We start from the raw sequence: 15,628 nt of genomic DNA on the forward strand, positions 1-15,628 counted from the left end.
TCAGGAAATGGAGCAAGGTTTCAGAAATTGTGTTTCAGCAATTGAGAAAAACTGTAAGCCTCGTTGAACTCTTTCAGATGAAAAAATGCAAACAAATAACAGACTGGGGAGAGAGAAAGAGAGAGAGAGAGAGGGGCACAGAGAGAAATGATAGAGAGAGAGAGCGAGAGAGAGAGAGGACTAACTTGTAAAGATCGACCAGGATGAAGACAACACTAGGATCAACCTCCATAGTTCCATTCTTCAGGTCCACGATATCTTCTGGTGTCCCACACACTATGAACACTGCACAGTCAGTGAAGAGGAGAGAGTGAGTGAGATATATATATATATATATATATATATATATATATATATATATATATATATATAGAGAGAGAGAGAGAGAGAGAGAGAAAGACATATAAATCACGGCCTTCAATGGCGTGTCCAGGGGTGCACCCCCCCCCCCCAAAATCTGATTGGTCTCTGAATATTTTGATAACTTTGACCAAGACGGACACTGACATCAATCTCATCTGAGAAAGCATCCGAGCGAGTGATACAAAACCCATAGTATGTGTAGCCCATGTATCTGATGCTGTCTGGTCAAAAAGAGTTTAGAAAATAGTCATATTCTTTTTGGCCAGACAGCATCAGATAAACTACATGGCCAAAATGATTTGGACACCCATTTCAGCCACACTCGTTGCTGACAGGTGTATAAAATCTAGCACACAGCCATGCAATCTGCATAGACATACATTGGCAGTAGAACGGCCTTACTGAAGAGCTCAGTGACTTTCAACGTGGCTCAAGCTCACAGAATGGGACCGGCGAGTGCTGAAGTGCATAGCACACAAAAATTGTCTGTCCTCGGTTGCAACAATCACTACTGAGTGAGTGTTGCAACCGTGGCCGAGCAGCCACACGCAAGCCTAAGATCACATGGGCAATGCCAACCGTTCTCTGGAGTGATGAATCAGAATTCACCATCTGGCACTCCGACGAACGAATCTGGGATTGGCGGATGCCAGGAGAACGCTACATGCAAGAATCCATAGTGCCAACTGTAATGTTTGGTGAAGGAGGAATAATGGTCTGGGGCTATTTTTCATGGTTCGTGCTAGGCCCCTTGGTTCCAGTGAAGGGAAATCTTAACATTACAGCATACAATGACATTCCATACAATTCTGTGCTTCCAACTTTGTGGTAACAGTTTGGGGATGGCCCTTTGCTGTTTCAGCATGATAATGCCCCCATGCACAAAGCGAGGTTCATACAGAAATGGTTTGTTGAGATCTGTGTGGATGAACTTGAGTGGCTTGCACAGAACCCTGACCTCAACCCCATCGACCCCTTTGGGATGAATTGAAACGACTGCGAGCCAAGCCTAATCGCCCAACATCAGTGCCCGAACTCACTGATGCTCTTGTGGCTGAAAGGAAGCAAGTGCCCACAGTAATATTCCAACATCTAGTGCAAAGCCTTCCCAGAAGAGAAGAGTGGAGGCTGTTATAGCAGCAAAGGGGGGACCAACTCCTTATTAATGACCATGATTTTGGAATGAGATGTTCGACGAGCAGGTGTCCACTTACAGTTGAAGTCAGAAGTTTACATACACCTTAGCCATATACATTTAAACTCAGTTTCACAATTCCTGACATTTAATCCAAATACAAATTCAGTTTTAGGTCAGTTAGGATCACCACTTTATTTTAAGAATGTGAAATGTCAGAATAATAGTAGAGTGAACGATTTATTTCAGCTTTTATTTCTTTCATCAGTGGGTCAGAAGTTTACATACACTCAATTAGTATTTGGTAGCATTGACCCAGTGGGTCAGAAGTTTACATACACTCAATTAGTATTTGGTAGCATTGCCTTAAAATTGTTTAACTTGGGTCAAACGTTTTGGGTAGCCTTCCACAAGCTTCCCACAATAAGTTGGGTGAATTTTGGCCCATTCCTGACAGAGCTGGTGTAACTGAGTCAGGTTTGTAGGCCTCCTTGCTCGCACACGCTTTTTCAGTTCTGCCCACAAATTTTCTGTTGGATTGAGGTCAGGGCTTTGTGATGGCCACTCCAATACCTTGACTTTGTTGTCCTTAAGGCATTTGGCCACAACTTTGTAAGTATGCTTGGGGTCATTGTCCATTTGGAAGACCCATTTGCGACCAAGCTTTAACTTCCTGACTGATGTCTTGAGATGTTGCTTCAATATATCCACATAATGTTCTTACCTCATGATGCCATCTATTTTGTGAAGTGCACCAGTCCCTCCTGCAGCAAAGCACCCACACAACATGATGCTGCCACACCCGTGCTTCACGGTTGGGATGGTGTTCTTCGGCTTGCAAGCCTCCCCCTTTTTCCTCCAAACATAACGATGGTCATTATGGCCAAAAAGTTATATTTTTGTTTCATCAGACCAGGACATTTCTCCAAAAAGTACGATCTTTGTCCCCATGTGCAGTTGCAATCCGTAGTCTGGCTATTTTATGGCGGTTTTGGAGCAGTGGCTTCTTCCTTGCTGAGCGGCCTTTCAGGTTATGTCGATATAGGACTCGTTTTACTGTAGATATAGATACTTTTGTACCTGTTTCCTCCAGCATCTTCACAAGGTCCTTTGCTGTTGTTCTGGGATTGATTTGCACTTTTCGCACCAAAGTACGTTCATCTCTAGGAGACAGAACGCGTCCCCTTCCTGAGTGGTATGACGGCTGTGTGGTCCCATGGTGTTTATACTTGCATACTGTTGTTTGTACAGATGAACGTGGTACCTTCAGGCATTTGGAAATTGCTCCCAAAGATGAACCAGACTTGTGGAGGTCTACAATTTTTCTTCTGGGGTCTTGGCTGATTTCTTTTGATTTTCCCATGATGTCAAGAAAAGATGCACTGAGTTTGAAGGTAGGTCTTGAAATACATCCACAGGTACACCTCCAATTGACTCAAATTATGTCAATTAGCCTATCAGAAGCTTCTGAAGCCATGACATAATTTTCGGGAATTTTCCAAGCTGTTTAAAGGCACAGTCAACTTGGTGTATGTAAACCTCTGACCCACTGGAATTGTGATACAGTGAAATATAAGTGAAGTAAACTGTCTGTAAACAATTGTTGGAAAAATTACTTGTGTCATGCACAAAGTAAATATCCTAACTGACTTGTCAAAACTATAGTTTGTTAACAAGAAATTTGTGGAGTGGTTGAAAAACGAGTTTTAATGACTCCAACCTAAGTGTATGTAAACTTCCGACTTCAAAAGTACATGGGCTACATATACTAAGACAGAGGGGAGCTGTTTGCCTCGCTCAGATACTTTCTCTGGTGAAATGGATTCAGCCTTGTGCGAATTGAAGGAATATTATGAAACGGATAGACACGAATGATAAATTATTTTCTACATTGTTTTTTTTTTATTATTGTAAAACAAATTCTCCATGAATGCACGGCACTTTTTAGGCTGAATGTCAATACACTTATGGTGTTTGTAATAGATATCTCTTTCCATTCAAATGGCGGGTGCCCAGTGCATTTCGCTCCCGACTTGCGCAGCGGTCTAAGGCACTGCATCTCAGTGCAAGAGGTGTCACTACAGTACCTGGTTCGAATCCAGGCAGTATCACATTTGGACGTGATTGGGAGTCCCATAGGGCGGCGCACAATCAGTCCAGCGTCGCCGGCGTAAGTTAAATTGAAAAAAGAAAAAAATTGTTCAGACTTTGGACTTTTTTTGAGGTAGACGAACGTACGCAGGTAACCTACTGTATTTAACCTACTTTTTGAAGGGATTTATTTGACAATCAGATGAAAACATAATGACTGGTTGTGTTCATGACATATTAAAATAAAATACATATTTACAGTTAAATTCTGTCTTTACTATAAAACCCATTAAAATGGTCTTTACTATAAAGCCCTATGCACACATAGGAGGTCCAATTAGAAAAATAGAGAGCCCCCGAATGTCACAGTGTAATTTGCACTTGTGATGGCACTTTCAAGTGAATTTACTGCTGTATGCTAATACCCTTTTATAAAATCCTGACCTTGAATGCAAGCACTGTAACAAGACTTTTGGAATTGACTCATGATTTATTTGAACTGTAAAATGTACCAACGCTAAGCTGAAGCATTTAATGCGTTGAACCATCATAATTATATACAAAAAATCCCTCTTGCAAATGTTATGGCCACCCTAAACTGGGTCTGTGCCCCACCTTGTCTACCCCATTCAAAATGTTCTGGACACTCCATTGCTGGCCTTCCCCCTGGTGGGCTATCTACCTGCCAATCCTCCAGATTTGTGAAAGGAGTGAGATGATGTGGGTTTACTTACAATTGCTTGTCCTCTTTTTGGAGTTTAATTCCATTCTAAGGGTTTCCGCTTTGGTTATAACTTGGGTATTTTTGACATGTAAGGAAAAGTGGGCTGAGCCTGTACCAAGTGCATTGATGTACCTGAGGAGGGATGGGGAAATACAATGATATCAGTATCAACATCACATCTAAGCAAATATAATATACACAAATAAATAATCTCAGTCATCAAATTGTCCATTAGCCTACGGAATCACTTGTCAATTAATATCCACCTTCACTCTTTTCCAGCATATTACACCTACAGAACTGACAAGTCAGGACACAAGTGACTCAAAAGCAACTCAAAGGAAACTCACAAACAGCTCACAAATGTCTCACAAGCGACCCACAAGTAAATCCCTCACCAGAAGCAGTCATCAGTGTTCTCCTGCTTCTTATAGAGGAAGGCTGTGGACCACTTGGGTTTGATATTGTTTTTGAAATCCCAGAATTTTGTGAAGAATGTGGAGATCTTGCGTGCAGGGGGCAATATGCGGGTCAGGTTGTCTTGGTAGTCACAGGACAGAGCAAAGCTGCCTGCTGAGATGATGGGCATGAGGAGCTTCAGACCAACCTCTTGACTGGAACATTGAGAGGGGAGAGAGAGAGGGATTGAGGGAGGGAGAGAGGGAGAGAAATAGAAAGAAAGAGGGATGGAGACAGAGAGAGAGACAGAGAGAGAGAGAGAGAGAGAGACGGGCAGAGGGATGGAGGGTATGTGAGACAGAAAGACAGACACACACAGGGTAAAGTGGGAGACTGACACAACAGTATGTAATGAATTACTGTGTTATTAAAATGTCACTACAAGAGTAAACAAGTTGAATAAAGGTGAGGGCAATATATATAGAGGAAGTAAAAGAGAAAGGGTGTCACGGCAACACAACACTTACTCAACCATCTGAAAGGTTGCATGGGTACAGGTGGGCCCCAGCAAAACCCAGCCCTCCTGGCCTGTTTTCTGAAACAAAGGAGAATCAGCTTAGATATGTGAATATTTGTGTGTGTGTGTGTGTGTGTGTGTGTGTGTGTGTGTGTGTGTGCGTGCGTGCGTGCGTGCGTGCGTGCGTGCGTGCGTTGGTTAACACTCACAGTTAGGTTCTTCAAAGTCTCCACCACCTCACAGGTGCTGCTTTGGCAGCCTTTCTTGCTGTACAAACTAGTCTCGAGCCCAAGGAAGTTTGCAGTCAGGTTTCGCTTCACTCCTTGGAAAAGAAAACGGCAATACATCATAATGATGGCAACAAAGATTACGGACCCACAGATAGTAATTAGGCAGAACATCAAATCTGAGCTGATAAGATAAGTTAAAACACAAGAAAGTAAGCTAAAAATATTTAGGTTAGGCTAAGGTCCTTACATCTATAACACGATGTAGGCCTAGGATATCCTTATAAACCAATGTTGTTTTTTATAGCCTGCTATATGTGATAATTGTACACTACCAACTAAGGGGGCTCAGCCACGGTGGGACTTGAACCAGCAACCCTGTGCAAATTCTCTATTAATTTACAGTTTTTAAATTATGATTACATTTACCGTTTGGACAGCTTTTACAGGGGAGTTCAGCGTCGAGCTGGATCGCACTCTCCACAGCGCTACGGACAAATTTCATACTCCAGGGAGAGATGTCGTCATCCAGTAGAACTACATTCATCATAATCCCATCCAGACAGTGAGGGTATATCGCCTCGCATCGGCCTGCGATAAACACCATCCAGCAGACACACACCCACCAACCTCTATAAGCCATTCTGAGGACTTAATGTATAAGCTAATGAATGTTCCTATTTTTCATAAGGCGAGTCTTTGGATTTCCTAGTCTAGATAACCTGTTCCGGTACCAATTATGTTGAGGAGATGTTCAATGACAAGACATTGAGCTGTGGGTTGGTAAAATCCATTTGCCAGAAATGTTTTAATAATTCCAAAAAGTAAAAAGTTACTTGTCATCCCTTTTATTCTGTATTCCAAATATCGCAATATTCTCACGCAATATATATTCCATTCAGCACATGTACTTTTTCCAGTTGGAAAAGAAAACAAAATTGGTGTGTGAAAAACAGTCTGTAAAAGTAGTAGTTTCTTCTCTGAATGTCTCAAACGTTTTTCATTCATTTAACGACTTCATTCTTTCATTAATTTCATTACTTCAATCTTTCATTAATCGACTGCTTTGTTTCAAAACAAGGATATATGGATTTACACACCTGCTTTGTTCCGCTCAGATTCGACAACTCACCTGTGCTTTCTTAACTCACCTGTTAATGAACAACTGGAATCGACACATAGTCTGAGGGAACGGTTGGTCTGCCAATAACTTCCTCACCATTCATTGTTCAAGGTCCGTATAAACCAATACTCAGACATACTGCACACTTCACATCACACAACCACCATATGGACAATACACACAGGCTAGTACACACACATCCATTGCCCTGTAGGCCTATAGGGTAAAATGACTGGAGTCAACAGCATCAAATGGGTAATGTGGCATCCACCTGACTTCACTTCGAATAATGTATGGACCTCCCTTCCATCTTATATAGTGCAAGTGAACAGCAAACCTGGTTTTTTAAAAAACAAATAAAGCAACACCTCATGGCACAACGCCTCTCCCCATGTGAACTACTTGTTGTCTGTATGTACTGACATGTACTGTACCTTTTATATATTTTTTATTTGAACCTTTATTTAAATAAAGTCAGTGTATGTGTAACGGATAGATGCACACATACACACTACATGTTCATGTTTTTAAATGTATGTAAATTGTAAAGTGTTATGCCTGTAATGTATTTTTTTGTTTTGTGTCGGGCCCCAGTAAGACTAGCTGTTGCCATTGTCGTCGGCTAATGGGGATCCTAAGAAATCAAATCAAATCAAATGGTAAGACAGGAAATGGGAAATGGTGGTTTCTAATTGGAAAGTCTGAAAATTCTAAAATCTGTTTCAAATGGCAGCCGAGATAAGATCTCAAAGGACCTGATATATATATATATATAGAGAGAGAGAGAGAGAGAGAGAGAGAGAGAGAGAGAGAGAGAGAGAGAGAGAGAGAGAGAGAGAGAGAGAGAGAGAGAGAGGGAGAGAGAGAGAGAGAGAGAGAGAGAGAGAGAGAGAGAGAGAGAGATTTATATATATACATATATACATATATACATATATATATAGAGAGAGAGAGAGAAAAGAGAGAAAAGAGGAGGAACAAAACCCATGAGCAGACCAAAGGTTTATAGGGCCATAAACTGCATCATAGATATCTTCTCCTCCTGGTAATAAAAGCGGCCAGATTGTGTGTTTCATCTACTCAAATTCTCAAGCCAGTCACACTGTTACTGCCCTCCTTTTAATGGGGTAATCTTCCCTGCAGCTTTAATGACTGCCCAGCTAACAACTCAAGGGGAGAAAGATATTTTTTGTAATGTTACCCGTAATGTTCCCCTAATGTTTGAGTGTGCAGCTTTCTGTTAGTTAGGGGAACATTCTATCTATGTTAGAAAAAACCCTCTGAGAACCTTTTTAGGATATTTTGGCGTTAGAGTTAGAACATTCCCCTTAATGTCAAACAGAACATACCCAGAATGTGGTTACCATGTTCTCAGAATATACAATATGAAGACACGTTTTAGACACGTTTTATGGGAACGTTGCAAGAACATTCATGTGTCCAGTTTTCTGAGGGATAGGAGAATATTCCATCAACGTCCCACCAAACATACACAGAACATGGTTGCCATGTCCTCAGAACATAAGATATTTATGTTCTAGACAAGTTTCATGGGAACGTTGCAAGAAAGTTCCCTGTGTATCAGTTGTCAGAACGTCGCCTAAAGGAACCAAAGAAACATTCTCCCCCCAAGAAATTGTTTCCTTATACATCATGCCTTGTTACTGATGCTAAGCCAATCAAAGCCCTGATTGGTGAACCAATGATAGCTCTTAGTCTGTTGGCAAGGGATACTCACACAGTGTTTTTAACATACAGTATCCTAACGTCATTATTTGGCAACAGTTACACACCTATCTGATGTAATTAAAATGAGTTTGTCATTGAAATAATGGAATCTGTAGGATTTCCCTTTGAGCACGAATTATGACCACATTTCCACTACTTCATCAGTATTTATTAATTCTATAAAGCTGAGCATTTCAAAGAGAACTCTATCGTCTTTTTGAAATCTACACTACATATACAACGTAGAAAAAAACGTGTCATTAACAAACTCACTTTAATTAGATAAGATAGGTGTGTTGTAACTGTTGCCAAATAATGACATTAACATTTTTACCAGTCAAAAGTTTGGACACACTTACTCATTCAAGGGTTTTTCTTTATTTTTGCTATTTTCTACATTGTAGAATAATAGTGAAGACATCAAAATTATGAAATAACACATATGGAATCATGAAGTAACCAAAAAAGTGTTAAACAAATCAAAATATATTTTATACCGATGACAGCTTTGCACACTCTTGGCATTCTCTCAACCAGCTTCATGAGGTAGTCACATGGAATGCATTTCAATCAACAGGTGTGCCTTGTTAAAAGTTAGCCTATCAGTTGTGTTGTGACAAGATAGGGGTGGTATACAGAAGATAGCCTATTTGGTAAGAACAGCTCAAATAAGTAAAGAGAAATGACAGTCCATCATTACTTTAAGACATGAAGCTCAGTCAATGCGGAAAATTTGAAGGACTTTGAAAGTTTCTTCAAGTGCAGTCGCAAAACCCATCAAGCGCTATGATGAAACTAGCTCTCATGTGGACCTCCACAGGAAAGGAAGACCCAGAGTTACCTCCGCTGCAGAGGATAAGTTCATTAGAGTTATCAGCCTCAGATTGCAGACACAATAAATGCTTCACAGAGTTCAAGTAACAGACACATCTCAACATCAACTGCTCAGAGGAGACTGCATGAATCAGGCCTTCATGGTGGAATTGCTGAAAATAAACCACTACTAAAGGACACCAATAAGAAGAAGGTACTTGCTTGGGCCAAGAAACACGTGCAATGGACATTAGACCAGTGGAAATATGTCCTTTGGTCTGATGAGTCCAAATTTGAGATATTTGGTTCCAACTGCCATGTCTTTGTGAGACACAGAGTAGGTGAATGGATGGTCTCCACATGTGTGGTTCCCACCATGAAGCACGGAGGAGGTGTGGGGGTGCTTTGCTGGTGACACTGTCTGTGATATATTTAGAATTCAAGGCACACTTACCCAGCATGGCTACCACAGCATTCTGCAGCGATACGCAATCCCATCTGGTTTGCACTTACTGGGACTATTATTTGTTTTCAACAGGACAATGACCCAAAACACACGTCTAGGCTGTGTAAGGGCTATTTGACCAAGAAGGAGAGTGATTGAGTGCTGCATCAGATGACTTGGCCTCCACAATCACCCGACTTCAACCCAATTGAGATGGTTTGGGATGAGTTGGACCGCAGAGTGAATGAAAAGCAGCCAACAAGTGCTTAGCATATGTGGGAACTCCTTCAAGACTGTTGGAAAATAATTCCTCATGAAACTGGTTGAGAGAATTTGAAGAGTGTGCAAAGTTGTCATCAAGGCAAAGGGTGGCTACTTTGAAGAATCTAAAAGATTTGTTTTAACACTTTTTCGGTTACTACATGATGCCACGTGTTATTTTATAGTTTTGATGTCTTCACTATTATTCTACAATGTAGAAAAAAGTAAAAATGAAGAAAAACCCTTGAATGAGTAGGTGTGTCCAAATTTTTGACTGGTACTATAGGTCCTGGATGGCAGGAAGCTTGATGTACTGGGCCGTACGCACTACCCTCTGTAGCGCCTTATGGTGGGATGCCGAGCAGTTGCCATACCAGGCGGTGTTGCAACCGGTTAGGATGCTCTCGATGGTGCAGCTGTATAACTTTTTGAGGATCTGGGGACCCATGTCAAATATTTTAGGTCTCCTGAGGGGGAAAAGGTTTTGTCGTGCCCTCTTCACGACTGTCTTGGTGTGTTTGGAACATGATAGTTTGTTGGTGATGTGGACACCAAGGAACTTGAAACTCTCGACCCGCTCCACTGCTGCACCAGTAATGTTAAGTGGGGCCTGTTCAGCCCTCTTTTTCCTGTAGTCCACGATAAGCTCATTTGTCTTGCTCACATTGAGGGAAAGGTTGTTGTCCTGGCACCACACTGCCAGGCCTCTGACCTCCTCCCTATAGGCTGTCTCATCGTTGTCGGTGATCAGGCCTACCACTGGTGTCGTCAGCCAACATATTTAAAAATTAAAAAAAATACGGGGTGGATCAGCATTAATATTGCGGATAGGTTGTAGGTTCTATTCTGGTTAGAGACACTTTGCGCTGTTCTGTGAAGGGAGTAGTACACAGCGTTGTACGAGATTTTCAGTTTCTTGGCAATTTCTCGTATGGAATAGCCTTAATTTTTCAGAACAAGTATAGACTGACGAGTTTCAGAAGAAAGGTATTTGTTTCTGGCCATTTTGAGCCTGTAATCAAACCCACAAATACTGATGCTCCAGATACTCAACTAGTCTAAAGAAGGCCAGTTTTATTGCTTCTTTAAACAGGACAACAGTTTTCAGCTGTGCTAACATAATTGCAAAAAGGGTTTTCTAATGATCATTTAGCCTTTTAAAATGATAAACTTGGATTAGCTAACACAAAGTGCCATTGGAACACAAGAGTGATGGTTGCTGATAATGGGCCTCTGTATGCCTATGTAGATTTTCCGTTAAAATCAGCAGTTTCCAGCTACAATAGTCATTTACAACATTAAAAATGTCTACACTGTATTTGTGATCAATTTGATGTTATTTTAATGGATAATTTTTTTTACATTTTTTTCCCCCAAACTTCTGAACGGTAGTGTACCTACAGTTGAAGTCGGAGGTTTACATACACCTTATTGTAACGGCATTCAGAGGAAGAAGGTGAGGACCAAGGTGCAGCGTGATACGTGTTCATATTATTTATTCGAAGCTGAACACTGAATACAAAATAACAAAACGAATAGCCGAAACAGTTCTGCAAGGTACAACCAACACTAAACAGAAAATAACCACCCACAACTAACAGTGGGAAAACAGGCTACCTACGTATGGTTCTCAATCAGAGACAACGATAGACAGCTGCCTCTGATTGGGAACCATACCAGGCCAAACACATAGACATAGAAAACCTAGACATACAAACATAGAATTCCCACCCACATCACACCCTGACCAAACAAAAAATAGAACCATACAAAGCAATTTACGGTCAGGGCGTGACAGTAACCCCCCCCCCCCCCCCAAAGGTGCGGACTCCGGCCGCAAAACCTGAACCTATAGGGGAGGGTCTGGGTGGACATTACTCCGCGGTGGCGGTTCTGGTGAGGGACGTGGACCAAACAAAAAATAGAAACATACAAAGCAATCTACGGTCAGGGCGTGACACTTAGCCAAATACATTTAAACTCAGTTTTTCACAATTCCTGACATTTAATCCTAATAAAAATTCCCTGTCTTAGGTCAGTTAGGATCACCACTTTATTTTAAGAATGTGAAATGTCAGAATAATAGTAGAGAGAATTATTTATTTCAGCTTTTATTTCTTTCATCACATTCCCAGTGGGTCAGAAGTTTACATACACTCAATTAGTATTTTGTAGCATTGCCTTTAAATTGTTTAACTTGCATCAAACATTTTGGGTAGCCTTCCACAAGCTTCCCACAATAAGTTGGGAGAATTTTGGCCCAATCCGCCTGACAGAGCTTGTGTAACTGAATCAGGTTGGTAGGCCTCCTTGCTCGCACACGCTTTTTAAATTCTGCCCACACATTTTCTATAGGATTGAGGTCAGGGCTTTGTGATGGCCACTCCAATACTTTTACTTTGTTGTCCTTTAAAACCTCTTGACGCTAGGGGTCAGATTATTTTTTATTTTTTAAATAACGTTCCCAAGGTAAACGGACTATTTCTCAGGTCCAGATCGTAGAATATGCATATAATTTACAGATTAGGATAGAAAACACTCCAAAGTTTCCAAAACTGTCAAAATATTGTCTGTGAGTATAACAAAACTGATTCTGCAGGCGAAAACCTGAGGAAATCTAACCTGGAAGTGTTTTTTTTTTTTTTTTTTTTAATCTGTGTTTCCTGGCCTGTCTTTCTTCCATTTAAAGGGGTATCAACCAGATTCCTTTTCCAATGGCTTCCTCAGGCTGTGACCAGGCTTTAGACATAGTTTCAGGCTTTTATTTTGAAAAATGAGCGAGATTTTTCAAAACTAGTCAGGTGTCCTCTGATTAGTTCCTGCGCGCGAGAGGGGTAGCTCTCCATTTTATTTTTCTCTCTTATTGAATAGGTTACGGCCCGGTTGAAATATTATCGATTATGTTTGTTAAAAACAACCTGAGGATTGATTATAAAAAACATTTGACATGTTTCTACGAACATTACGGATACTTTTTGGAATTTTCGTCGAACGGAACGAGGGTTTGGTTTTCTGAACATAACGCGCAACCCAAATGGCGTTTTTTGTTATAAAAGTAATATTTATTGAACAAAAAGAACATTTGTTGTGTAGGAGTCTCATGAGTGCAAACATCCGAAGATTATCAAAGGTAAGCGATTAGTTTTATTGCTTTTCTGACTTTCGTGACCATGCTAATTTGGGGCTAGCTGTTCTAGCATTGATTGATACACTCACAAAAGCTTGGATTGCTTTCGCTGCAAAGCATATTTTCAAAATCTGACACGACAGGTGGATTAACAACAAGCTAAGCTGTGTTTTGGTATATTTCACTTGTGATTGCATGATTATAAATCTTTTTAGTAATATTTTTGAATCTGATACGTTTGGGAATTTTCTTCTGCCTTTCAGGACCGGAACGAGGCTGTAGTTTTCTGAACATAACGCGCAACCCAAATGGCGTTTTTTGTTATAAAAGTAATATTTATCGAACAAAAATACAATTTATTGTGTAACTGGGAGTCTCGTGAGTGCAAACATCCGAAGATTATCAAAGGTAAGCGATTAATTTTATTGCTTTTCTGACTTTCGTGACCATGCTAATTTGGGGCTAGCTGTTCTAGCATTGATTGATACACTCACAAAAGCTTGGATTTCTTTCGCTGTAAAGCATATTTTGAAAATCTGACACGATAGGTGTATTAACAACAAGCTAAGCTGTGTTTTGGTATATTTCACTTGTGATTGCATGATTATAAATATTTTTAGTAATATTTTGCGCCCTGCAATTCAGCGGTTGTTTAGGAAAATGATCCCGCTAAAGGGATCCGTAGCGCAGAGAAGTTAAATGAATGATTAGAATATTCCACCCTGAAACCATATAATTGTATGAAATTGATTAGAATCATAAAATTATTATTAATGATGTGTGTAGTTTTAGTCAGTAAAATTATAATAAACGATGTGTGTAGTATTAGTCAGAATTAGGGTAAAACAATATATCTGTACAATATGTCTCTATAGTATCTTAAACACAGACTGTCTGAGCAGGATTCTGTCCCGACCTTGGCTAGGGGCCACTGAGAGATTTGGGAGAGGGCAGGGAGTACTTCTCACGGTCCCTAATATTTGTCGGCTGGGTATTGATACAGTATGTGCGTAGGATACCTACTGTTTGTGTGTATGTATGTATGATATCTACTGTTTGTGTGGAAGTATGTGCGCCGCTATAAAATGGATGTCTTTGTATTGTGGACTTCAGAACGTTCTCGTGAATAAACTGTACTAACCTTTTGCATAAGCTGAGTCTTTGACTAATTATTATTAAACCCATGGTCTTACAAACCTTGGGGATTGGTCAAAGCTATTGATTGATTGTTATTATCATTGGGATTGAAAATTCTCGGGACAGTTTGGTCCTTCGAGCCGGATCTCAATACCTGCTCAAGTCGGTCCAGAGAGACACCGAAACCGTGCATGGGCGGATGAAATATCAGTAGATTAAAGACCTGGCCCCTTTCTGAGGGTTCTTTACAGGCCGGTGGCAAACTGGTATGCGACAGAAACGGTGACGAGATCCAATCAAAATTGAAACCTCAGTGGCAAATAAATAAGGTTAGTGCTCTTTATTCATGGGTTTTGGGGGTAGGATCTAAACTTGCATTATACGTATACAGTGTTATACATCTTGTGTAGGTAAGATGATAATTACTAAAGTCCAGGAGGATTCATATTCAGTATACCGTTTTTAGAAGTTTATATAGAGAAAGTTCAAAAGTAACAAAGTATGAAGATAAATATAAAACGGGGGGCTGAGTATTGAACAAAATTGGGTCCGCAATGACTCAAGGTAGTTGAGGCCATTACCAAAAGAAACTACCCTGTATCGAAATAGTCTGGGACTATTAAAGGAATATGGGAAGTAGTCTGGGACTATTAGAGGAATATGGGAAGTAGTCTGGGACTAGTAAAAATATATGAGAAGTAGTCTGGGACTATTAAAAATCTGAGTAATTTCATCAGAATTTTAAAAGCACACACATAGAATAAGGAGATAGATATATTTATCAGTCGAAGGTCATAAGGAACAACTAAGAATAAGTAGAATTTATAGTCGTATAAAGTGTGAGATCTAAATAATATATCAGGAATCATACAAAATTCTAGGAAAGATTAACGGGAGGTATTTATCAACATAGGTTAAGGATAATAACGGTACAAAGCACATACACATAGATTGTGAAAAAAAGTACGAAACATGGGTAGTAAATCCTCTCAGGGAATCCCGGAATTAGCGGGAGATGAGAAATATATGCAGGGAAAAGATAAGAGGAACATCTTTTTGGCCCGAAATGGAGGAAAAAGTACGAATTTGACGGACGTTTAAATATAGAAAAACTGGAACTAATGATAAAACAAATAAATAGGGTTTGTGGGGACAAGGTAGACAAGCAACAGACAGACGGGCTCGACACCACTCGTATTTGGCTGGCTGAAGCTAGAAAAAGAGCGGAGGGGGCCAAGAAAGAGGGAGTTACTAAGGAGGAAGAGGCACAGAAAGGAGGACAGGATTTAGCAAACTTATTGAGAAAGTGGATAGAGGTAGAGAAAGGGAGAAAGTTGAGAAAAGTGGATAGAGGCAGTCAAAAGAAAGGGGGAGACAGATGCTTTAACTGTCACAAACCGGGTCATTTTGCTAGAGATTGGGATGCACCGTTGGCACAACCACTATTGGTATGTTTTGCCTGGAAAGATACGGTCGCTAGTGTTTGGATAAGATATAAACTGAATGTTTTAATAGCTTGTTTGGTTCAAATTGAAAGA

General features: G+C 40.4%; 1 protein-coding gene across 1 annotated transcript in view; it reads right to left on the reverse strand.

The window, feature by feature from the left end:
* Positions 1-6,594, reverse strand: part of LOC129828974 (guanylyl cyclase C-like) — a 40,306-nt gene extending 33,712 nt beyond the window's left edge. Inside the window, exons 1-6 of the mRNA XM_055890328.1 lie at positions 5,886-6,594; positions 5,439-5,551; positions 5,240-5,307; positions 4,712-4,927; positions 4,324-4,445; positions 186-285 (exon numbers count right to left, since the gene is read on the reverse strand). Coding sequence (XP_055746303.1) covers positions 186-285; positions 4,324-4,445; positions 4,712-4,927; positions 5,240-5,307; positions 5,439-5,551; positions 5,886-6,099 — 833 coding nt within the window. The 5' untranslated portion in view covers positions 6,100-6,594. The remainder of the gene's footprint in view (positions 1-185; positions 286-4,323; positions 4,446-4,711; positions 4,928-5,239; positions 5,308-5,438; positions 5,552-5,885) is intronic.
* Positions 6,595-15,628: the final 9,034 nt, after the last annotated feature.

This window comes from Salvelinus fontinalis, chromosome 30 (genome assembly GCF_029448725.1).
Source record: "Salvelinus fontinalis isolate EN_2023a chromosome 30, ASM2944872v1, whole genome shotgun sequence".
Taxonomy (NCBI): Eukaryota; Metazoa; Chordata; class Actinopteri; order Salmoniformes; family Salmonidae; genus Salvelinus; species Salvelinus fontinalis.